We start from the raw sequence: 26,765 nt of genomic DNA, 5'->3' as shown, positions 1-26,765 counted from the left end.
GTGTTAAACTTCAGAAAATACTTTAAATATTTAAATTTATATTCATTATTCTTCACATATTTTTGACATATTTCCTCATTTTAATAACGGATCTACAACATCACCAAATACTGAACCTCCGGCAGCTGGAAGTATTTTGCTTTTCCACATCTATAAGTTCATGCGTGTTCATTTCCACATGTATGCAGCGATCCTGACCTGACTCACACTGTAATACAGAGATGGTGGGTCGGTTCCGGACCCCGGGTCAGAAGTCTGTTTCAAGCCAGACGTGCAGAACCAGATGATTCAGGAACAGATAAACTAATACGAGGGTTTTCCTCAACAACGCGACACAACATGAAGAAAACATTTTATTAGACAGACCGGACCACTGCAGCAAGCGGACCGCCGCACCCCCAGCATGGCGTCAAACCGTCTCCATCCTTCTGACAGCAGCTTCATCCATCCAGAGGGTCTCTGCTGGACCCAGAGGTCTCTGCTGGACCAGGAGGTCTCTGCTGGACCCAGAGGGTCTCTGCTGGGGGCTGTCGGGGTCTTCTCCCCCTTTAAGCTGCTGCAAAATGTCCCAATGAGGATCTAAACTGGGCCAGATGAAGAATCAGAAAACCGGCACAGTGGGAGCTCCATCTCAACACGCTAAATCACCATGGAAACCGTCTACTGGGTCGTCTGACACGAGAACGTGTCTGTTTGCAGATTCAACACGTTTCTTTCAGCTCCGTTGAATCCAGCTTCGTGTCAGACAGTGGGGGGTGTGGGGGGGGGCAGAGAAATCCACAGCAGCCACAGATCAGTCCACCTTCTTCGGCTTGCGACTCCTCCAGACGACGACAGCGGTGAAGGCCCCTGTGGAGAGGACGAGAAGCAGACGGCGTGAAGCGGAAACGAGGCGCCGTCTCACACCTCGCTGAACGAGTTTCTACGGCTTGCAGCGACGCCCGGCGACGCCCGGCGACGCCCGGCGATGCCCGGCGATGCCCGGCGACGCCCAGCGACGCCCGGCGACGCTCGGCGACGCCCGGCGACATTCAGTCTGGCGCCGGCAGCAAACTCACCGAGACAAAGCAGCAGTACGACGGCGGCGACGCCAGGCAGGATGACAGAGTACTCCCGGGGAAGGAAGAACCTGTGCAGCGTGTGATTTCTGTCCACAAACGGCTGGAGAGGAAGAAAAACATTCGTGTTCACTGAACGTCCAGTTAAGAAGTCAGAATTTGATGAATGAAGCGAGGTGAGAGAAGGACCGGCGAGGTACCAGTATGACGACCCAGAGCGAGTAGTACGTAAACAGCAGGAGGCTGAAAACCACCAGACTCATCCCGACCACTTGATCCACTCCGGTAGCCTAAAACAGGAAGGATGGAGGCTGTTAATGCTGAAAACATGAACACAGTCTGGAGTCCCGCCAGGCAGGTGTAGAATCCAGGTAGCATGAGGTAAAAGTCCAGTCCTGCAGCTGTTCCAACTAGGGCTGTGACGATACGCTTTTGATTCTGATTTTTTTGAGTGCCAATTTGATTTAAATTGTGATTCTCACAATTCTTTAATTTTGCTGATTTTTGTAGATTAAAAACCAAAAAAAATGTATAAAACTTTTTTGTTTTGCTCGTCATTTTTCTTGATTTCAGTCAGAAGTAAACAACCCAGCAGCCAGATCATCATTCTGCTGCTATAACGCCCAAGAAGACACGTAAAAAGATCAATAAAAACAATAAAAATGACTAAAATTCTATGATGGATTATCGTTATGTATTTAGTAACAACACCTGTTCTAAATGCACAGGTAGATCCAAACACACGGCAGGACTTCTGCTTTATGCACCTGGATTACAAGGACAAAAAGCAAACATAAATCTATTCATGTTGCCCCTGTTTCCCGTCATGTTTAGACCCGTTCACCGTTTAAGCTGCAGAGCTTCACGGTTTCCCTTTAACGCTGAAAAGTCGGCCACTTTCTGCTTTTTCTGATTTTATCTAAAACAGGGGTGTCCAACTCCGGTCCGGCAGGGCCAGATTCCTGCAGGCTTTCCACGCATCCATGCTCACAAACACCTGACTCAAACTAACCAGTAGAACTCAAACTAACCAGTAGAACTCAAACTAACCAGTAGAACTCCAATTAACCAGTAGAACTCAAACTAACCAGTAGAACTCAAACTAACCAGTAGAACTCCAATTAACCAGTAGAACTCAAACTAACCAGTAGAACTCAAATTAACCAGTAGAACTCCAATTAACCAGTAGAACTCCAATTAACCAGTAGAACTCAAACTAACCAGTAGAACTCCAATTAACCAGTAGAGCACAAATTAACCAGTAGAACTCAAATTAACCAGTAGAACTCAAACTAACCAGTAGAACTCCAATTAACCAGTAGAGCACAAATTAACCAGTGGAACTCCAATTAACCAGTAGAACTCCAATTAACCAGTAGAACACAAATTAACCAGTGGAACTCCAATTAACCAGTAGAACTCAAATTAACCAGTAGAACACAAATTAACCAGTGGAACTCCAATTAACCAGTAGAGCACAAATTAACCAGTAGAACTCCAATTAACCAGTAGAGCACAAATTAACCAGTAGAACTCCAATTAACCAGTAGAGCACAAATTAACCAGTAGAGCACAAATTAACCAGTAGAACTCCAATTAACCAGTAGAGCACAAATTAACCAGTAGAACTCAAATTAACCAGTAGAACTCAAACTAACCAGTAGAACTCCAATTAACCAGTGGAACTCCAATTAACCAGTAGAACTCAAATTAACCAGTAGAGCACAAATTAACCAGTAGAGCACAACTTCATTGTTTGGTCCATTTAAAGGAAGCCAGGTGTGTTGGAGCAGGAATATGTGGAAAAGCTGCAGGATAGCGACCCTCGAGGACCGACTTTGGACACCACTGATGTAAAACATAAGAAGGCAGAACTCTGTTCATCCCAGTCAGCCTGCAGACGCGATGTGATGTTTTCAGCTTCAGCTGTCAGATTCTGAGGCTAAAATGATGTAAAATGAATGTATGAACAGATAAAGCAGCAGAAAGAGCAGAAAGTGGAAACATGGAAACTGTGTGTAGAACACACAGTTTCCATGTTTCCACACGTCTTCCTGCTACTCTCTACCTGCTGTCCTCACTGCAGCACCTCCACCTCAGCTGCATCCCAAACGTCTTCTTGGCTTTATTCCAGCCATAGAGGATCATTATTTTTCTGCTTCTTGATGAAATTGTGTGAAATATGTCGTTGTTATCGTGGCTCATTGTGAATTTACCAGAAAGAGTTTCTGAATAAGCCTTATATTGATTGTAAAACTCCTGGATGGGGTAGAAATGCAGGAAACCGTCTGTAGATCATCTGAAGGGTCAGATGTGATCACTGTTTACCCCCCAGCTGGAGAAACAACCGACACATTTTCAGACTTAAAATACACCTTAGAAAAGTCTTTAAACCAAGCAGTTTCACGTTGCATGTGTGTCTTCATGTAGTGGGATATTATGGACGTGCAAACCAAACTGGAACCAGTTCTAAGAACACATTTCTGAAACGCAGATTTCAGGCTCCAATCTGACAGTAAATGTTTCTCTAACCAGCTAAACTAATCCGACTAGATTATCTCAGAGACTAGATTAATCTTCCGTCTCAAATCATTCAAATATGAAACTATTAGTTCATTATTTAAAAAAACCACAAAAAAAAACCAGCAATGTTTAATCTGTGCTAGAATTATTAGTTATTTCTTACCATGTTTAGCAGCGAGATATTTGTGTCGTTGCCTTTATTTCTTCTTCTTCAGATTAAATCCGGCAGAGCAAAGTCTCCTGTTGAGCTCAGGCGCCTCCTGGCGGCGGATAATGGAACTGCAAATCACCGCCTCATCGCCTTAGACATAACACACATAGAGCCCATTCAGCGCTGCAGACTGAACCAGCGTCGCCGCCATATTGGATGGGTCTCAGCGTTCGAGTCTTGCTGCAGATTCAACGTAGTTTCCCCACAAAAATGTTTTCTGTGGAACAACGCGTATATATTACACACAAACAAAACATTTTTTCTACATAACTGATTTATAAATAATGTTAAGACGGTGAATAATCTAAATGCAAATGATAAATTTTACTTCTATGAAGTGTTTATAGAAAAATATGATATTGATGCTTCACAAAGACAGTTTTACATGGTAGCATAATTACCTCCACCAAGGAGGTTATGTTTTTAGCGGCTTTATCTGTTTGTCTGTTTGTGTTTAAGATAACTTAAAAAGTTATGGATGAATTTTTATGAAATTTCCAGGACTTGTTAGAAACGTGAAATGGAAGAACTGATGTACTTTTGGTGGTGATCCGGATCACTGTTTGGATCCAGGAACTTTAAAGGCCTTGGTGGAGGTTTACATTTTACAGGGTTGAATAATAATTTAACCAGACAAATATAGATACATCCAAATGCATCAATAAACAATCAAATATGTTCGTATCAATTTCATTTATACATTTATTTACACCGCAGCTACCTTATGTCTTAGTCAAATAGCATTATAAATATATTTTTTAGCATAAAAGCACGTAGTTTTTAATGTTTTACAGTGATCTGTATCATAACAATATCTCTGCCCTTTGTAACAAACCAAACCTTTTTTTTTTTTTTTGTAAAGTCTTGTTTTACCTATTGTATGACCATGTGAGAAATAAATAATACTAATACTAAAACTGTGAGAAAAATCAGGTAAAAAATGGTGAAATTATTGTTGTGGTTGGACCCTAGGGCGTAACTTTGGGTTTGCCGTTGGGGGAGTTGCACTCTTTGCCTGTTTTTTCACTGGTTTAATTATTCACATTTGCAAAACCAGTCCAGGTAATTTGGTGGGTCTGTATAAGAAATGCATTGTGGTACTTTTACTGTGATTTACTTGACAATATTGCAGCTGTGTACTTGACCATTTATGTCACAATGACAAAGTAATGACTGGTACGTCCTGCTGTAATTAGCCACTAGCTAGCAAGGCCATGGCAGCTTCCACTCAGCTGATTTTGTGCTTATGTCAACTATAAAGGGAAAAAAACAAAACAAACAAAACAAAAAAAAAAACTTCCAATAAAAACATGGACTAGAAATTGAAAACACATTGCTGTAATAAACCTGGGAATCTTCAGTGCATACTATCTGTATTACTTCCTGTGGTAGAGATGCTGCACCAGACTCCTCCTGTCCATCCTCCAGAAATCTCACCGGCACTTTCCTCTCTCTTTCAATCTCCTCAGATTATCTCCATTATTTACAAAATTATTTACAAAATGTCACTGTGATTACTAATGATCAGGTCTGTATCAAAACAGGAACAATGGCAAAAAGATGAAAGTTAGCAAGAAACATGGAATGGTGAAGAAAAATATGAATTAAACAAAAACAGAGAAAAAAAAACACCATAAAAACGACCAAAATCTATACTAATCTAATTATTTCTGATTACAAAATATTATTTACAGGAGGTATATGGACAAAAACACCACAAAGAACCCGCTAATATCCGCCAAATCACGACTACGATGCTACAGATGTTCACTCAGTCTCCGCTGCTGCTTCCCGCGGTTGCTCACTTTACCCCGCCCTCTCGTTCCCACCCCCGCGAAAACCATAACGTGTCACATATCAACGGAAAGCTACGTTTCTCAGCTTTCAGAATACATTGGAACTACGTTGATAGCGTAAATGGTTGCGAAGTTACGCTAGTTTGAATCGCGGGAGTAATTTTCTATCGGCGCCGATAGAATCGCTATGTTATATTTGGGGGGGGGGGGGGGGGGGGGGGTATAATTTGGCTGGATGTGATTTTTGCGGGGGTTACAACCCCCCTATCCCCCGTGAAAATTACGCCATTGGTTGGACCCACACCTTACGAATAAATGCATTGGAGGCGCATGGGAGACCCATCCAAGATGGCGGCGATGAGACATCAGCTCATATGGACAGCGTGATACGATGCGGGTCTATGTATATATGATGTCTATGGTCTCTGCCACCAGTTCTGTCAGTCTGTATCAAACTTTACGAAAAAACTTATAGACGGATTTTCATTATTTCTTTTCTCTCTGGGAAGGGGTCTTGGTCTAACTGAGATTCTGTAAAATGACGGGATTAATCCCGATCAACATTTGGATCCATGAATGTTGTGAGCAGGGCCGGATTAAAAGTGCACAGGCCTCTGGGCCCAGAGTGTTCCAGGGGCCCCTCTTACCCACACTAACACTGTGAAAATTGTGAACGATACACCGTGAAACAACATTTCTAACATCTCTCAGTCAGTGGTACCAATAGCCACTACAATAGACTATACACTGTACACTATACAATACACTAGACACTGTTGTGTAACTGTCTAACTTTTATGTACATTTTGTTTCATGTCCAAACTGCTGGTGTTTGCCCTACATGAGCCCAACATGTGCTCGTGACTATAATGCCCATTGGATAATCCGGCCTTGGTTGTGAAGGATTCTTCCTGATTGTGAGATAAAGCCATTTTCAGTATATATGCATTTCTGGATACGACCATTCAGGAACAACTAAGGATCTTTGGAATTTTTATATTGCAAGAGAACAAATTACAATATAAACAAGGACCACAATATAGCCAAGACACTGTGGGTTTATTATCAGTGTATCTGGAATCTGATAATGTGTCTGTATAAAATGGCTGCAGGACTAGAACGTCGGCTGGAAATAACTAATGGTGGAAATGAACTGATTGGTGGAAGTCTGTGCTGCTTTTCCAGTTACATTATGAGACAGCGTAACATTGTTATGTTTTACATCAGATGAAAACCTCAAAGTCAGTAACTTACGAAGACATTAATTTTAAAATACATACACAAATACTCTTATTTAGACTACTGTAAAACTGTCCTTACAGGTCTTCTTAAGTCCATCAGACAGCTGCAGGTTTTCTCTAAGATTAAGAACCTGGATCATAAGAGTCCAGTTCTTAGACATTTACTGACTGACTTTGTTGTTAGCTTAGCTTAATTTGTTTAAGCAGAAAATGCATTCAGGATCTGGTTGGTTATGAAGCAAATGAACCTGATCTGTTCCCACAGAAAAAAACAACCAGAAAACTGCAAGTCTGCTGAAACTCTCAGTAGTTTCAAATGCAGGTTAAAAAACATAGTTATTTATTGGAACACATGATAAATTGTTATCAGCAACAATAATATTATAGTTTTATTTCTTTACCTGTTATTTGTTTAGATGTTGGACATTTTGCAAACCTCCATGATAAATAAAACCACGACAGGAGAATAAGCAGGCTTTTATTTATATGTATTTATTAAACTTGACATATATTTTAAACTTTAAGATATTTAAGATAACTTTAATAATAATTTGCTGACATTTTAAGAAGTGAAAATAGTCACAATTCTTTAAAAGAAAAATTAATTCACATTAAATTTATAAGAAAACCAATCTACCAAAAATAAACCCCAAATTTCCCCAAATTGATTCGTATCATATGAATATCATAAACACTTTGCTATTCATACAGTGACAAGATTAAAATGAAATAGAAGTGAAAATAGCACAGAGGTTTCTGCAGTGTTTACCAAACCCAGATAAAATCCACACCAGACAGAAATAAGATTTTCCCACTTGTAATGACGTTTCTGTCATTTTAGTTAATAAATGTAGAAATATGTTTACTGCATGAAAAAGGTCAAAGCGCCACAAAATCCCAGCAGCAGACAGATTTTGCTGTGTATTTTTCTACTGGTCCCAGTTCATCAAATCAAATCCAGCGTACCGATATACAGACCAGCCTGCTGGTCCAGAAACAGAAAGCAGATGTGAGCTTGACTGCGTTTCCACGTTTAAGTAGACAAAGTTTCTCTTTACACATTTATGTTCATTAAGGATGAACTTTTAAGACAGGTCTACACCATCGCCAGGCCAACAGGTCGACACCATCGCCAGTGCCAACAGGTCGACACCATCGCCAGTGCCAACAGGTCGACACCATCGCCAGTGCCAACAGGTCTACGCCATCGCCAGTGCCAACAGGTCTACACCATCACCAGGCCAACAGGTCTACACCATCGCCAGGCCAACAGGTCGACACCATCGCCAGGCCAACAGGTCGACACCATCGCCAGGCCAACAGGTCGACACCATCGCCAGTGCCAACAGGTCGACACCATCGCCAGGCCAACAGGTCTACACCATCGCCAGGCCAACAGGCAGACACCATCGCCAGGCCAACAGGTCTACGCCATCGCCAGGCCAACAGGTCTACGCCATCGCCAGGCCAACAGGTCTACGCCATCGCCAGGCCAACAGGTCTACGCCATCGCCAGGCCAACAGGTCGACACCATCGCCAGGCCAACAGGTCGACACCATCGCCAGGCCAACAGGTCGACGCCATCGCCAGGCCAACAGGTCGACGCCATCGCCAGGCCAACAGGTCTACGCCATCGCCAGGCCAACAGGTCTACACCATCGCCAGGCCAACAGGTCTACACCATCGCCAGTGCCAACAGGTCGACACCATCGCCAGGCCAACAGGTCGACACCATCGCCAGGCCAACAGGTCGACACCATCGCCAGGCCAACAGGTCGACACCATCGCCAGTGCCCACAGGTCGACACCATCGCCAGGCCAACAGGTCTATGCCATCGCCAGGCCAACAGGTCTACGCCATCGCCAGGCCAACAGGTCGACACCATCGCCAGTGCCAACAGGTCGACACCATCGCCAGTGCCAACAGGTCGACGCCATCGCCAGTGCCAACAGGTCGACGCCATCGCCAGGCCAACAGGTCTACGCCATCGCCAGGCCAACAGGTCTACGCCATCGCCAGGCCAACAGGTCTACGCCATCGCCAGGCCAACAGGTCTACACCATCGCCAGGCCAACAGGTCTACGCCATCGCCAGGCCAACAGGTCGACACCATCGCCAGTGCCAACAGGCAGACACCATCGCCAGGCCAACAGGTCTACGCCATCGCCAGGCCAACAGGTCTACGCCATCGCCAGGCCAACAGGTCTACGCCATCGCCAGGCCAACAGGTCTACGCCATCGCCAGGCCAACAGGTCTACGCCATCGCCAGGCCAACAGGTCGACACCATCGCCAGTGCCAACAGGCAGACACCATTGCCAGTGCCAACAGGCAGACACCATTGCCAGGCCAACAGGCCGACGCCATCGCCAGTGCCAACAGGTCGACACCATCGCCAGGCCAACAGGTCGACACCATCGCCAGGCCAACAGGTCGACACCATCGCCAGGCCAACAGGTCGACACCATCGCCAGTGCCAACAGGTCGACACCATCGCCAGTGCCAACCAGTCGACACCATCGCCAGGCCAACCGGTCGACACCATCGCCAGGCCAACAGGTCGACACCATCGCCAGGCCAACCGGTCGACACCATCGCCAGGCCAACCGGTCGACACCATTGCCAGGCCAACCGGTCGACACCATCGCCAGGCCAACAGCATCAGAATTTAAATCATTTAAAAAATCCCATATCCGTTTTGGGTCCACTTGAATAAAGTATTTTAGTAAAAATACTGAGTAAGTGCAGGACATGAATGAGATATATACAACACCACATTACTGAACCTAGAGTTGTGAAAGTAAAAGATCTAATAATAACAATAATATTAACAATAATAACAACAACAATGATAATAATAATAATGGAGTACTAAAAAGACGGATTAGAAGTCCATGTTCTGTTAGTGGTTTTGAAGGATCCTCCTGACAGTTAACATGTGCAAAATAATCTAATAAACAGAGTCATGAAACAGAATTAAATCTAAGTATTTAAAGCTTCAGGCAGCTGATTCTATTGGTCTGCATTCATGAAGGTCATCATCATCATCATCAGTTCTAGATCAACGTCTGACCTGGAAAGTGAATAATGAACAAAGCTCTATGTTGCATAATGGTTTCAAGTTTCTGTAGCGTAAGATGATCAGGAAGCCAGTCCAATTCAGTGTGGAACTACAGCTCCCACAATGCAGTGGTTTTACAGGGAACGTTCCAGGAAAGTGTGTTTCAGACTGGTTCCGCACTCAGCCAGGATCGCTGTAAAATTCCCAACAACATTCCTACACTCAGCCAGGATCGCTGTAAAATTCCCAACGACATTCCTACACTCAGCCAGGATCGCTGTAAAATTCCCAACGACATTCCTACACTCAGCCAGGATCGCTGTAAAATTCCCAACGACATTCCTACACTCAGCCAGGATCGCTGTAAAATTCCCAACGACATTCCTACACTCAGCCAGGATCGCTGTAAAATTCCCAACGACATTCCTACACTCAGCCAGGATCGCTGTAAAATTCCCAACGACATTCCTACACTCAGCCAGGATCGCTGTAAAATTCCCAACGACATTCCTACACTCAGCCAGGATCGCTGTAAAATTCCCAACGACATTCCTACGTTTAAATGACAGTTCTGAAGGAAAAAAGTTGTGGGAATTCTCAGCACAGGACTGCACCGCAAAAAAGAAAAAAGAGAAAAACAACTGAAAATGTTTCTGTTCATCTTCAGGTGAGAAAGACGCTTTTTAGTATTTTTCCTCTTTTTTCACAAGAATATCCGGCCGTCCATCGTCGTCATCATCCGGCCGTACACACACCACACACTGACACACATTTGGAGTGAATTAAAATATCAACAGAAGTATTCAACCGTTAAAACTGACAAATGCTCCCAGCTTAACCTCAGACTTTCCATCTCCTCATAATCTGAACTTTGTGGACAGATTACAACCAACTGGGCCTAAACCAGTCCAGATCTCTCTGGTGGGTCTGAATCCCTCTGGGATTTCTCAGTTTTCTCTGCGGTCCTTTGTTCATTTCAGATGTGATATGAGTTCGTTTTGGGATTTTTTGGCATCTGTGTGGTCATGATGACCCTGTTAGCCGAGCTCTCCGGTTTCCCTGCTGCAGATGTTTAGGAGCGTGTGAAGGACAAGGAGAGCTTAACAGAATGAGATAAACCCAAAATACAGTAGTCCTGTGTTTAACATCTCCAAACATGAGCGAATTGGATGTCACGGGAACATCCAGCAGGTAATGAGGATGTAGCTCAGTGAGTCTCGATGACCACCGGCTCAAAAATCCCAGGAGTTCCTCTGGAAAGAGAAAAGAAAACTTAAATCTCAGCTGGAATGGCAAACTGAGGCTGACATGAGGGAACCAGCAGGTACCTGTTGGCGAGCTGGGCCCCGCTGAGGGCGGTGGTCCCGTCTTTACTGACAAACAGCCTCAGGTTGCTGTCTGCAGGGAGACAGGAGGAGAAGTTACAGACATGAGGAGACGTTACAGACATGAGGAGAAGTTACAGACATGAGGAGAAGTTACAGACATGAGGAGAAGTTACAGACAGGAGGAGAAGTTACAGACATGAGGAGAAGTTACAGACATGAGGAGAAGTTACAGACAGGAGGAGAAGTTACAGACATGAGGAGAAGTTACAGACAGGAGGAGACGTTACAGACAGGAGGAGAAGTTACAGACATGAGGAGAAGTTACAGACATGAGGAGAAGTTACAGACAGGAGGAGAAGTTACAGACAGGAGGAGAAGTTACAGACAGGAGGAGACGTTACAGACAGGAGGAGAAGTTACAGACATGAGAAGTTACAGACAGGAGGAGAAGTTACAGACAGGAGGAGACGTTACAGACAGGAGGAGAAGTTACAGACATGAGGAGAAGTTACAGACATGAGGAGACGTTACAGACAGGAGGAGAAGTTACAGACATGAGAAGTTACAGACATGAGGAGACGTTACAGACAGGAGGAGACGTTACAGACAGGAGGAGAAGTTACAGACATGAGAAGTTACAGACATGAGGAGACGTTACAGACATGAGGAGAAGTTACAGACAGGAGGAGAAGTTAGACAGGAGGAGAAGTTACAGACAGGAGGAGACGTTACAGACAGGAGGAGAAGTTACAGACAGGAGGAGAAGTTACAGACAGGAGGAGAAGTTACAGACAGGAGGAGAAGTTAGACAGGAGGAGAAGTTAGACAGGAGGAGAAGTTACAGACATGAAGAGACGTTACAGACAGGAGGAGAAGTTACAGACAGGAGGAGAAGTTACAGACAGGAGGAGAAGTTACAGACAGGAGGAGACGTTACAGACAGGAGGAGAAGTTACAGACATGAGGAGAAGTTACAGACATGAGGAGACGTTACAGACAGGAGGAGACGTTACAGACAGGAGGAGAAGTTACAGACATGAGAAGTTACAGACAGGAGGAGAAGTTACAGACAGGAGGAGAAGTTACAGACATGAGGAGAAGTTACAGACAGGAGGAGAAGTTACAGACAGGAGGAGAAGTTACAGACAGGAGGAGAAGTTACAGACATGAGGAGAAGTTACAGACAGGAGGAGACGTTACAGACAGGAGGAGAAGTTACAGACAGGAGGAGAAGTTACAGACATGAGGAGATGTTACAGACATGAGGAGAAGTTACAGACAGGAGGAGAAGTTACAGACAGGAGGAGAAGTTACAGACATGAGGAGAAGTTACAGACAGGAGGAGAAGTTACAGACAGGAGAGAAGTTAGACAGGAGGAGAAGTTACAGACATGAGGAGAAGTTACAGACATGAGGAGAAGTTACAGACAGGAGGAGAAGTTAGAGACATGAGAAGTTACAGACATGAGGAGAAGTTACAGACAGGAGGAGAAGTTACAGACAGGAGAGAAGTTAGACAGGAGGAGAAGTTACAGACATGAGGAGAAGTTACAGACATGAGGAGAAGTTACAGACATGAGGAGACGTTACAGACAGGAGGAGAAGTTACAGACAGGAGGAGACGTTACAGACAGGAGGAGAAGTTACAGACAGGAGGAGAAGTTACAGACAGGAGGAGAAGTTACAGACAGGAGGAGAAGTTACAGACATGAGGAGACGTTACAGACATGAGGAGACGTTACAGACAGGAGGAGAAGTTACAGACAGGAGGAGAAGTTACAGACAGGAGGAGAAGTTACAGACATGAGGAGAAGTTACAACCATGAGGAGACGTTACAGACATGAGGAGACGTTACAGACATGAAGAGACGTTACAGACAGGAGGAGAAGTTACAGACAGGAGGAGAAGTTACAGACATGAGGAGAAGTTACAGACATGAGGAGAAGTTACAGACAGGAGGAGAAGTTACAGACAGGAGGAGAAGTTACAGACAGGAGGAGAAGTTACAGACATGAAGAGACGTTACAGACATGAGGAGAAGTTACAGACATGAGAAGTTACAGACAGGAGGAGACGTTACAGACATGAGGAGAAGTTACAGACATGAAGAGACGTTACAGACATGAGGAGAAGTTACAGACAGGAGGAGAAGTTACAGACAGGAGGAGAAGTTACAGACATGAGGAGAAGTTACAGACAGGAGGAGAAGTTACAGACAGGAGGAGAAGTTACAGACATGAGGAGAAGTTACAGACATGAGGAGAAGTTACAGACATGAAGAGACGTTACAGACATGAGGAGAAGTTACAGACATGAGGAGAAGTTACAGACAGGAGGAGAAGTTACAGACAGGAGGAGAAGTTACAGACAGGAGGAGAAGTTACAGACAGGAGGAGAAGTTAGACAGGAGGAGAAGTTAGCGCTGCAAAACAAAGTCAGACTTCAGCCTGAAACCAGGAAACCGACGCTGTCCAACCTTCGTTGTTGCTGCTGTCAGAGAAGTTCTGGCTCTGCACGATCTTCTCAACAATGTCATCGGCATCGATGCGGGTGTCGTCCACACAGCTGGTCTGCCTCTCCACAGCATCCTTCTTCCTCCTGTTGATGAGAATTACGCCACAGACACCATTTCTATCAAACAGACACCATTTCTATCAAAGCCATTCGGCTGTTACAGCTTTCACTTTGCATGATGCTGCCTCTCTATCATCTCCAACCAGTCTGTCTCTTCTCCTCCCACATCAACCAGACCTTCTGCTCCACAGCTGGAGATGAAAATCCCAATAAAGACCAACAGCCATGCTGCGTTCAAAGTCACCTAACTTCTCCAGAAAAAGCCAAAAGGGTGACCTGATAACGTGCTCAGTGAGTTGGAGAGGCAGTGAAACTGATGCTGCTGATGTCGACATAAAAGCCCAGCAGACATCTGACCAGAACTAAAGAGTTTTTACATCATTTTACAATAAAATCTATATTTATTCAGGATTTTTATAACAGTCTTCTGACTAAACTAGTATTTTTTCTCCTAGATGTTCAACATCTCGTCCAGCTTGGATATGAACCGATAACAACCCTGCTCCACACAACAGCTGGCGCAGCAGCGTAGCTGAAGAAAAACATCTGGAGAGAAACCGTATGACTGCTGCAGAAACCAACTAGGATAAAAACAGACTGACTAAACATCTGCATTCAGGTTTAGGTGGACATGAAGGTCTGGACGATGAAGAAACAACTTGATGAGCTTTGACTCTGATGTCATTTTAGATTCATGTTAAAAAAAAAAAAAAAAGTTCCAGCTGAACACGTCACACATTCCTCCTCTTCCTGAGGAATTCCAGGCATGCACGTCTGCTCATGTCTGGGATTCAGACAAATGCTTTCCTCTGTTCCTTTGTGTCCTGACGCGTCTCTCGGCGAGATGGAACATGCGGCAGCGCGTTCCTGCGCGACAACACCATTTTACCTGGACGATCGGCTGAGAGCTGCTGCCGAGGGGGGAGGAGGTCTCTCTGGCTTGGCGGGGTTCACCTGACGGTGTGGCTCCGTCAGGTGGGAGGGAGGTAGCTGCGAGGGGTGGCCACCGCCGCAGGAGGCGCCGCTGCTGGAGGAGGCGTTTCTATGGTGACCGAGGTCAGTCAGGCTGGAGCAGCGAGAGTGGCCGGTGCTGTAGCCTGGAGGGCGGAGAAGAAGACGTCAGATTCTTCCAGACCTCAGGAAAAGCTCTGAGCCAGAATGTTATAAAGTGTAGATGATGGAGCTGAAGCCGCCTCAGCACCCTGAAGCTCCCGAATAATCGTTTCCATGGAGAATTACAGGTTATCTAAAAGGTAAACGTTATTTTCAACTGGTAAAAAGACCAAAAGATTCTCCAGGCTTCCAGTACACACGTATTCATGTTAACTCCTGAACAGGAGACCGTTTCAGGGGGTTTAGGGACAGTTTTTAGGGGTCCCTGCCCACAGCTGTGTGTTTTCCTTCCAGCTGTGAAGGTCATGAATCAGGCGGTATGTTATGTGTTCATGTCGGGGTATAACTGCAGAACTGAGTGGAAACATCTTTCTGACCGGAGATCTTGCTGTGCTGGCTGGCGTAGCTGGAGCTGCGGACGTGACCGGACCGAAAGTCCTCGTCTGGACTGGACACGCTCTCTCCTGACTCGGGGAGTCCTGTAAGCACACACGAAGACCTGACTGAACCCTGAAGTCGTGTTCCTGCTACTGAGCTACATTTAACTGCTGATGGATTTTCTCTATGAGGAACAAGAGCAGCTTTGGTGACAGGTGTGAAGACATCCTCCTAAAACCTGGATCTTAACGGATCTGTTAACTACACATGTAGAATGAGGAGCACAGCGGTGCACTGCACCCACCTGAACTACGAACGGATGATTGTCGGGGTATGAGCGTGCAGGCTTCCTCTGCGATGCCTCCGAGCGGCTGTCCTCTGGCATCGGTACTCTCCCCCTTGCAGTCCAGCTGCAGGTTGGGGTCCTCGTCACCGATGAAGACGGACTTGGCTGTACTCGCAGGTCTGCAGGTGAAGTCAGAGTCGTTTCTGGGTCACTGGGAGGTCATCCCACTACGTTTCATTTTCTGGTTTAGTTTGACGTGTAATGAGACGACAACCGCTTCAGTCTCCCCAGATGATCGTTTTTACAGATTAATAATTACCTAATAATTAGATTATTATTATTAGATAATTAATCTAATTAATTGTTACATTAATTAGATTATAAATAATTAGATATATTAACTAAATATAAATTAACCCTTTCATGCACAGTGGCCCTGTAGTGGACACCTATTTACATGCTGTTTTCTTACAGATTCATGAGTGAAGATGGTATTTTTGTAAATAAACCACTCCAGTGGGATGTTAGTGGGTCATCCAATATGTTTCCACTCACTGGAGAATAAATAAATATATGATATAATTAAACATAATGTAATTACACAGGTTTGCCTTTGTGATAAACAGGGAAAGAAAACGATACAGACATAATTTATAAATGATTTACATAATATGATTATATTTTATTTTATAATATTATATAGAATACATTAAAATAAATCATAATAAAGTCTAAATATCAGTAATAAACAAGAAAATATCATTGCATATGTCTGTAGAGGTAAAATACTGTATTTAAAAAAATGTTGCAGTTTTTTATTAACTTATTTATGAAAGGGTTAAAAAAAGAGAAACTAGTCTGATTCTAAAAAGTTTAAATTGTGAATAAACACAGAATAAAAGATTTTAATATCTCCTAGATCCACATTTTATTCCCAGTAGAACATAAACAAACAGATTCATCTGATGGAAAACATTCATCTGATTGTGAATCTGAAGCAGCAACACATCTGCAAACAGCTGGAACAGGAGCAACAAACGGCTGGAAAGCATCTGCTACAACATCTGGATGAGCATCAACAGCTGATTACATAAGGAGCATTTCAGAGAGGCAGAGTCTCTCAGATGGAAAGATGGACAGAGCTTCACCAGTCTGAGACAATCATATTTCATTAAATATGAAGAAGGAATCTCTGTGTGCTTGGGACGGGCTGACAGACAGATGTTAAAAGAAGGGGAGATTCTAACGATGCTACATCAGCTCATATTTTCTGTAAAATGATGGTTTTGTTTTACTGGGAAAACAATGTGGGTTGATGAAATTTGGAATTAATTTAATTCTGGATTTATTGACATTTTACACAGAAACCAAACCTTATTGGAATCAGGGTTGTAAATATTTTCTTTTAAATGAACCGATTACTCAAAATAAATACATTTTTATGAACTATAAGAACTCACGTTTTAAAGCAGGGATCTCCAGAGAGAAGAGTCATCCCGATTATTACCTGGAGGAATGACACGTTACCAAATGCAGCTGATTTTTACTGTGTGTGTGCATTTATGTGTATGTTAGTCATACTTTCAGGATGGAGTTGTCCTGTCGAGTGTGTTTGGTGTCATAACCCTCCAGGATACAGCAGCGGACGGTGGAACCAGAACCAGCAAACTCGGAAATGTTCAGATCAGCAAAGCCCAGCTGGAGACGGAAACAGAGACATCAAGTCAGTAAAAAATGATCCACTGGAAGGCAGACCAGCTATAAACTGTCCATCCTGGGTCATTCATTTTTATTTTTTAACATTTTCAGTTTTCTTTTGTGAGAAGTTTTCCAGCATTTCTATCCTGTCCAGCAGGTTTACGATCCACCCAACTAATATAGTGTTTACACCATCACCATGTTGCTAAGAGACCTCTATTTTCACCTGGACATGATGATGAAGACACTTCCTGTCAGACTTTCCACCAATCAGAGAGCTTAAACTGACGGTAACGTCCAATCAGGAGCAGCCAAAGATCAACAAGTGATGAGAAAAGCAGGAAAATAATGATCCTCTATGGCTGGAATAAAGCCAAGAAGACGTTTGGGATGCAGCTGAGGTGGAGGTGCTTTAGTGAGGATAGCAGGTAAATAGTAGCAGGAAGACGTGTGGAAACATGGAAAGTGTGTGTGTGTGTGTATGTGTGTGTGTTTGTGCAGATGAGAAAAGGCTTAGTCACTGCTGATCTGTGTGTTATTTCTACACTGTTGCTCTTTATGCAGCTTTATCTGTTCATACAATCATCTTACATCATTTTAGCCTCAGAATCTGACAGCTGAGGCTGAAAACGTCACGTCTGCACGGAAACATGACGTTTGCATGAAAACGTCACGTCTGCACAAAAACGTCACGTCTGCATGGAAAGGTCACGTCTACATGGAAACATCACGTCTGCATGAAAAGGTCATGTCTGCATGGAAACATGACGTCTGCATGGAAACGTTGGAAACCTCAAGTCTGCATGGTGATGTCATGTCTGCATGGAAACATCTCGTCTCCAGGGAAACATCACGTCTGCATGAAAACGTCACGTCTGCATGGAAACGTCACGTCTGCATGGAAACGTCACGTCTCCATGGAAACATCACGTCTGCATGAAAAGGTCATGTCTGCATGGAAACATGACGTCTGCATGGAAATGTCACATCTGCATGGAAACGTCACGTCTGCATGGAGACGTCACGTCTGCATGGAGACGTCACGTCTGCATGGAGACGTCACGTCTGCATGGTGACGTCACGTCTGCATGGTGACGTCACGTCTGCATGGTGACGTCACGTCTGCATGGTGACGTCACGTCTGCATGGTGACGTCACGTCTGCATGGGGACTTCACGTCTGCATGGTGACGTCACGTCTGCATGGGGACGTCACGTCTGCATGGGGACGTCACGTCTGCATGGTGACGTCACGTCTGCATGGGGACTTCATGTCTGCATGGTGACGTCATGTCTGCATGGTGACGTCATGTCTGCATGGGGACGTCATGTCTGCATGGGGACGTCAAGTCTGCATGGGGACGTCATGTCTGCATGGGGACTTCATGTCTGCATGGGGACGTCATGTCTGCATGGGGACGTCATGTCTGCATGGGGACGTCATGTCTGCATGGGGACGTCATGTCTGCATGGTGACGTCATGTCTGCATGGAAACATCACGTCTGCATGAAAACGTCACGTCTGCATGGAAACGTCACGTCTCCATGGAAACATCACGTCTCCATGGAAACATCACGTCTGCATGAAAAGGTCATGTCTGCATGGAAACATGACGTCTGCATGGAAATGTCACATCTGCATGGAAACGTCACGTCCGCATGGAAACATGACGTCTGCATGGAAACATCTCGTCTCCATGGAAACATCTCGTCTCCATGGAAACATCTCGTCTCCATGGAAACATCACGTCTCCATGGAAACGTCACGTCTGCATGGAAACGTCACGTCTGCATGGAAACGTCACGTCTGCATGGAAACGTCACGTCTGCATGGAAACGTCACGTCTCCATGGAAACATCTCGTCTGCATGGAAACGTAATGTCTGCATTGTGATGTCACGTCTGTATGGAAACGTCACGTCTCCATGGAAACGTCACGTCTCCATGGAAACGTCACGTCTCCATGGAAACATCACGTCTGCATGGAAACATCACGTCTGCATGGAAACATCACGTCTGCATGGAAACATCACATCTGCATGGTGACGTCATCCTGCATGGTGACGTCATGTCTGCATGGGGACGTCATGTCTGCACGGGGACGTCATGTCTGCACGGGGACGTCATGTCTGCACGGGGACGTCATGTCTGCACGGGGACGTCATGTCTGCACGGGGACGTCATGTCTGCACGGGGACGTCACGTCTGCATGGAAACATCACGTCTGCATGAAAACGTCACGTCTGCATGGAAACGTCACGTCTCCATGGAAACATCACGTCTCCATGGAAACATCACGTCTCCATGGAAACATCACGTCTGTATGAAAAGGTCATGTCTGCATGGAAACATGACGTCTGCATGGAAATGTCACATCTGCATGGAAACGTCACGTCTGCATGGAAACATGACGTCTGCATGGAAACATCTCGTCTCCATGGAAACATCTCGTCTCCATGGAAACATCTCGTCTCCATGGAAACATCTCGTCTCCATGGAAACATCTCGTCTCCATGGAAACATCACGTCTGCATGAAAACGTCACGTCTGCATGGAAACGTCACGTCTGCATGGAAACGTCACGTCTGCATGGAAACGTCACGTCTCCATGGAAACATCACGTCTGCATGGAAACATCACATCTGCATGGTGACGTCATCCTGCATGGTGACGTCATGTCTGCATGGGGACGTCATGTCTGCATGGGGACGTCATGTCTGCATGGAAACATCACATCTGCATGGTGACGTCATCCTGCATGGTGACGTCATGTCTGCATGGGGACGTCATGTCTGCATGGGGACGTCATGTCTGCACGGGGACGTCATGTCTGCACGGGGACGTCATGTCTGCACGGGGACGTCATGTCTGCATGGTGACGTCATGTCTGCATGGAAACGTCACGTCTGCATGGAAACGTCACGTCTGCATGGAAACGTCACGTCTCCATGGAAACGTCACGTCTCCATGGAAACATCACGTCTGCATGAAAAGGTCATGTCTGCATGGAAACATGACGTCTGCATGGAAATGTCACATCTGCATGGAAACGTCACGTCTGCATGGAAACAGGACGTCTGCATGGAAACATCTCGTCTCCATGGAAACATCACGTCTGAATGAAAACGTCACGTCTGCATGGAAACGTCACGTCTCCATGGAAACATCACGTCTGCATGGAAACGTAATGTCTGCATTGTGATGTCACGTCTGTATGGAAACGTCACGTCTCCATGGAAACGTCACGTCTCCATGGAAACGTCACGTCTCCATGGAAACATCACGTCTGCATGGAAACATCACATCTGCATGGTGACGTCATCCTGCATGGCGACGTCATCCTGCATGGCGACGTCATGTCTGCATGGGGACGTCATGTCTGCATGGGGACGTCATGTCTGCATGGGGACGTCATGTCTGCATGGGGACGTCATGTCTGCATGGGGACTTCATGTCTGCATGGGGACGTCATGTCTGCATGGGGACGTCATGTCTGCATGGGGACGTCATGTCTGCATGGGGACGTCATGTCTGCATGGGGACGTCACGTCTGTATGGAAACGTCACGTCTCCATGGAAACGTCACGTCTCCATGGAAACGTCACGTCTGCATGGAAACATCACGTCTGCATGGAAACATCACATCTGCATGGTGACGTCATCCTGCATGGTGACGTCATGTCTGCACGGGGACGTCATGTCTGCACGGGGACGTCATGTCTGCACGGGGACGTCATGTCTGCACGGGGACGTCATGTCTGCACGGGGACGTCACGTCTGCATGGTGACGTCACGTCTGCATGGAAACATCACGTCTGCATGAAAACGTCACGTCTGCATGGAAACGTCACGTCTCCATGGAAACATCACGTCTCCATGGAAACATCACGTCTGTATGAAAAGGTCATGTCTGCATGGAAACATGACGTCTGCATGGAAATGTCACATCTGCATGGAAACGTCACGTCTGCATGGAAACATGACGTCTGCATGGAAACATCTCGTCTCCATGGAAACATCTCGTCTCCATGGAAACATCACGTCTGCATGAAAACGTCACGTCTGCATGGAAACGTCACGTCTCCATGGAAACGTCACGTCTGCATGGAAACGTCACGTCTGCATGGAAACGTCACGTCTCCATGGAAACATCACATCTGCATGGGGACGTCGGGGACGTCATGTCTGCATGGGGACGTCATGTCTGCATGGGGACGTCATGTCTGCACGGGGACGTCATGTCTGCACGGGGACGTCATGTCTGCACGGGGACGTCACGTCTGCATGGAAACGTCACGTCTGCATGGAAACGTCACGTCTCCATGGAAACGTCACGTCTCCATGGAAACATCACGTCTGCATGAAAAGGTCATGTCTGCATGGAAACATGACGTCTGCATGGAAATGTCACATCTGCATGGAAACGTCACGTCTGCATGGAAACAGGACGTCTGCATGGAAACATCTCGTCTCCATGGAAACATCACGTCTGAATGAAAACGTCACGTCTGCATGGAAACGTCACGTCTGCATGGAAACGTCACGTCTGCATGGAAACGTCACGTCTGCATGGAAACGTCACATCTGCATGGTGACGTCATGTCTGCATGGGGACGTCATGGAAACGTCACGTCTCCATGGAAACGTCACATCTGCATGGTGACGTCACGTCTGCATGGTGACGTCACGTCTGCATGGGGACGTCACGTCTGCATGGGGACGTCACGTCTGCATGGGGACGTCACGTCTGCATGGGGACGTCACGTCTGCATGGGGACGACACGTCTGCATGGGGACGACACGTCTGCATGGAGACGTCACGTCTGCATGGGGACGTCACGTCTGCATGGTGACGTCATGTCTGCATGGGGACTTCATGTCTGCATGGGGACTTCATGTCTGCATGGTGACGTCATGTCTGCATGGTGACGTCATGTCTGCATGGGGACGTCATGTCTGCATGGGGACGTCAAGTCTGCATGGGGACGTCATGTCTGCATGGGGACGTCATGTCTGCATGGGGACGTCATGTCTGCATGGGGACGTCAAGTCTGCATGGGGACGTCATGTCTGCATGGGGACGTCATGTCTGCATGGGGACGTCACGTCTGCATGGGGACGTCATGTCTGCATGGTGACGTCACGTCTGCATGGAAACGTCACGTCTGCATGAAAACGTCACGTCTGCATGAAAAGGTCATGTCTGCATGGAAACATGACGTCTGCATGGAAATGTCACATCTGCATGGAAACGTCACGTCTGCATGGAAACATGACGTCTGCATGGAAACATCTCGTCTCCATGGAAACATCTCGTCTCCATGGAAACGTCACGTCTGCATGGAAACATGACGTCTGCATGGAAACATCTCGTCTCCATGGAAACATCTCGTCTCCATGGAAACATCTCGTCTCCATGGAAACATCACGTCTGCATGGAAACGTCACGTCTGCATGGAAACGTCACGTCTGCATGGAAACGTCACGTCTGCATGGAAACGTAATGTCTGCATTGTGATGTCACGTCTCCATGGAAACGTCACGTCTCCATGGAAACGTCACGTCTCCATGGAAACGTCACGTCTCCATGGAAACATCACGTCTGCATGGAAACATCACATCTGCATGGTGACGTCATCCTGCATGGCGACGTCATCCTGCATGGCGACGTCATGTCTGCATGGGGACGTCATGTCTGCATGGGGACGTCATGTCTGCATGGGGACGTCATGTCTGCATGGTGACGTCATGTCTGCATGGTGACGTCATGTCTGCATGGTGACGTCATGTCTGCATGGGGACGTAATGTCTGCATGGGGACGTCATGTCTGCATGGGGACGTCATGTCTGCATGGGGACGTCATGTCTGCATGGGGACGTCATGTCTGCATGGTGACGTCATGTCTGCATGGTGACGTCATGTCTGCATGGTGACGTCATGTCTGCATGGGGACGTAATGTCTGCATGGGGACGTAATGTCTGCATGGGGACGTAATGTCTGCATTGTGACGTCACGTCTGTATGGAAACGTCACGTCTCCATGGAAACGTCACGTCTCCATGGAAACATCACGTCTGCATTGAAACGTCACATCTGCATGGTGACGTCACGTCTGCATGGGGACGTCACGTCTGCATGGGGACGTCATGTCTGCATGGGGACGTCACGTCTGCATGGTGACGTCATGTCTGCATGGGGACGTCACGTCTGCATTGTGAAGTCACGTCTGTATGGAAACGTCACGTCTCCATGGAAACGTCACGTCTCCATGGAAACGTCACGTCTGCATGGAAACGTCACGTCTGCATGGAAACATCACATCTGCATGGTGACGTCATCCTGCATGGTGACGTCATGTCTGCATGGGGACGTCATGTCTGCATGGGGACGTCATGTCTGCACGGGGACGTCATGTCTGCACGGGGACGTCATGTCTGCACGGGGACGTCATGTCTGCATGGTGACGTCATGTCTGCATGGAAACATCACGTCTGCATGAAAACGTCACGTCTGCATGGAAACGTCACGTCTCCATGGAAACATCACGTCTGTATGAAAAGGTCATGTCTGCATGGAAACATGACGTCTGCATGGAAATGTCACATCTGCATGGAAACGTCACGTCTGCATGGAAACATGACGTCTGCATGGAAACATCTCGTCTCCATGGAAACATCTCGTCTCCATGGAAACGTCACGTCTGCATGGAAACGTCACGTCTGCATGGAAACGTCACGTCTGCATGGAAACGTCACGTCTGCATGGAAACGTCACGTCTGCATGGAAACATCACGTCTCCATGGAAACATCACATCTGCATGGTGACGTCATCCTGCATGGTGACGTCATGTCTGCACGGGGACGTCATGTCTGCACGGGGACGTCATGTCTGCACGGCGACGTCATGTCTGCATGGAAACGTCACGTCTGCATGAAAACGTCACGTCTGCATGAAAACGTCACGTCTCCATGGAAACATCACGTCTCCATGGAAACATCACGTCTCCATGGAAAGGTCATGTCTGCATGGAAACATGACGTCTGCATGGAAATGTCACATCTGCATGGAAACGTCACGTCTGCATGGAAACATGACGTCTGCATGGAAACATCTAGTCTCCATGGAAACATCTCGTCTCCATGGAAACATCTCGTCTCCATGGAAACATCTCGTCTCCATGGAAACATCTCGTCTCCATGGAAACATCTCGTCTCCATGGACACGTCACGTCTGCATGGAAACGTCACGTCTGCCTGGAAACGTCACGTCTGCATGGAAACGTCACGTCTCCATGGAAACATCACGTCTGCATGGAAACGTAATGTCTGCATTGTGATGTCACGTCTGTATGGAAACGTCACGTCTCCATGGAAACGTCACGTCTCCATGGAAACGTCACGTCTCCATGGAAACATCACGTCTCCATGGAAACATCACGTCTGCATGGAAACATCACATCTGCATGGTGACGTCATCCTGCATGGTGACGTCATGTCTGCATGGTGACGTCACGTCTGCATGGGGACGTCACGTCTGCATGGGGACGTCACGTCTGCATGGGGACGTCACGTCTGCATGGGGACGTCACGTCTGCATGGTGACGTCACGTCTGCATGGGGACGTCATGTCTGCATGGGGACGTCATGTCTGCATGGTGACGTCATGTCTGCATGGTGACGTCATGTCTGCATGGTGACGTCATGTCTGCATGGGGACGTCATGTCTGCATGGTGACGTCATGTCTGCATGGTGACGTCATGTCTGCATGGGGACTTCATGTCTGCATGGGGACGTCATGTCTGCATGGGGACGTCATGTCTGCATGGGGACGTCATGTCTGCATGGGGACGTCATGTCTGCATGGTGACGTCATGTCTGCATGGGGACGTCATGTCTGCATTGTGAAGTCACGTCTGTATGGAAACGTCACGTCTCCATGGAAACGTCCCGTCTCCATGGAAACATCACGTCTGCATGGAAACATCACATCTGCATGGTGACGTCATCCTGCATGGTGATGCCATGTCTGCATGGGGACGTCATGTCTGCACGGGGACGTCATGTCTGCACGGGACGTCATGTCTGCACGGGGACGTCATGTCTGCACGGAGACGTCATGTCTGCACGGGGACGTCATGTCTGCACGGTGACGTCATCCTGCACGGTGACGTCATGTCTGCATGGGGACGTCATGTCTGCATGGGGACGTCATGTCTGCATGGTGACGTCATGTCTGCATGGTGACGTCATGTCTGCATGGGGACTTCATGTCTGCATGGTGACGTCATGTCTGCATGGTGACGTCATGTCTGCATGGTGACGTCATGTCTGCATGGGGACGTCATGTCTGCATGGTGACGTCATGTCTGCATGGGGACGTCATGTCTGCATGGGGACGTCATGTCTGCATGGGGACGTCATGTCTGCATGGTAATTCCGTTTCCCTTTGTCTCACTAGCAACGTTTAGTTTCCATGTGAGGAAATGAATGAAGAACTTGACATGACTTCATGTAGAAATAAACGACCTTTTTTAACCTCCTCATTCAGAGCTTTTCTGTCCACTCGGCAGAGCTCGTCCACAGCCTGTGGGCTTTCTTATCGCTGGGATTCCTCTTCCAACAACACATTTCAGTCTGATCTGCTTCCTGTTTTACATCCTAAACTAAAAGCACCAAATCAGCATGAAGAGAGTCAGAAGGAGGAAGACAGAAGAAGTGATGTCAAAGTGTGTTGCAGAGTTCAGAGGTCCAACAGGTCAGCTGAGCAGCGCTGGATCCAGTTAAACATTAATCTGCTCACAAACCGTGAAAAACTCACTTTGGAGAAGCTTTTCCCTCCCTTCAGCTCCTGCAAAGACAAACAGAGCAATGAGAAGGAAGTCCTGCTTGGTCTGGTTAAACATGCACAGAGTCCGCACACGGACCAGACCAGGAACCGGAGCTCTGAACCGGAACGAATAAATCCTGTCTGATCTGGGCCCTGCAGCTCCAGCTGATCATATACTGACTACGACTCGCTGTCAGCGGCTAACGGGAGACACACACACACACACACACACACACACACACACTGCACACACTGCACCGCGAGCAAGCAGCTGTCTGTCTATCCGAAGATGGTTTGGTTCTCCTGACAACCTGCTGGTTTCCTTGGAGATGTACGTGATGCACCGCTATAAAGTTGTTCCAAAAACATCCAAAACTACCAGAACAGGAAGAAAACCAGAATGTTTTTTATATACTTTTATATTTTTTATATATATATATATATATATATATATATATATATATTTTCCTTCTTGCATATTTATTCAACTGATCAGGATATAAACTGAAGGATCTGCAGTCGTTTCTTCACCTGCGTTGAGGGTCGTGTCACTTTGAGCTCCTGCCTGCAATGCATTGTGGTCTATCCTGACCCGTCTAGTGACCATCGATGATCACTGCTTTTCAAGATGCATTGTGGGTAATATTGAGTGCACTACTTTTTTCTCT

The 26,765-nt window shown here is 46.5% G+C and overlaps 2 protein-coding genes across 2 annotated transcripts in view; both read right to left on the bottom strand.

Annotated features, from left to right (window-relative positions):
• Nucleotides 1-3,790, bottom strand: part of dpm2 (dolichyl-phosphate mannosyltransferase subunit 2, regulatory) — a 4,086-nt gene extending 296 nt beyond the window's left edge. Inside the window, exons 1-4 of the mRNA XM_079256301.1 lie at nt 3,745-3,790; nt 1,259-1,348; nt 1,059-1,161; nt 1-849 (exon numbers count right to left, since the gene is read on the bottom strand). The exon at nt 1-849 is cut by the window's left edge and continues 296 nt beyond it. Coding sequence (XP_079112427.1) covers nt 794-849; nt 1,059-1,161; nt 1,259-1,348; nt 3,745-3,747 — 252 coding nt within the window. The 5' untranslated portion in view covers nt 3,748-3,790 and the 3' untranslated portion in view covers nt 1-793. The remainder of the gene's footprint in view (nt 850-1,058; nt 1,162-1,258; nt 1,349-3,744) is intronic.
• Nucleotides 3,791-10,625: 6,835 nt separating this feature from the next.
• LOC306768732 (early estrogen-induced gene 1 protein-like) overlaps nt 10,626-26,765 on the bottom strand; it is a 47,924-nt gene continuing 31,784 nt past the window's right edge. The window contains exons 4-12 of the mRNA XM_079257151.1: nt 26,089-26,118; nt 17,153-17,269; nt 17,032-17,078; nt 15,590-15,750; nt 15,285-15,386; nt 14,684-14,891; nt 13,697-13,818; nt 11,220-11,289; nt 10,626-11,144 (exon numbers count right to left, since the gene is read on the bottom strand). Coding sequence (XP_079113277.1) covers nt 11,099-11,144; nt 11,220-11,289; nt 13,697-13,818; nt 14,684-14,891; nt 15,285-15,386; nt 15,590-15,750; nt 17,032-17,078; nt 17,153-17,269; nt 26,089-26,118 — 903 coding nt within the window. The 3' untranslated portion in view covers nt 10,626-11,098. The remainder of the gene's footprint in view (nt 11,145-11,219; nt 11,290-13,696; nt 13,819-14,683; nt 14,892-15,284; nt 15,387-15,589; nt 15,751-17,031; nt 17,079-17,152; nt 17,270-26,088; nt 26,119-26,765) is intronic.

Source organism: Telmatherina bonti, assembly GCF_933228915.1.
Source record: "Telmatherina bonti genome assembly, chromosome: 17".
Classification (NCBI taxonomy): domain Eukaryota; kingdom Metazoa; phylum Chordata; class Actinopteri; order Atheriniformes; family Telmatherinidae; genus Telmatherina; species Telmatherina bonti.
Note: the sequence above shows the minus strand (reverse complement) of the source record. Positions and strands in the feature narration are given on the sequence as shown.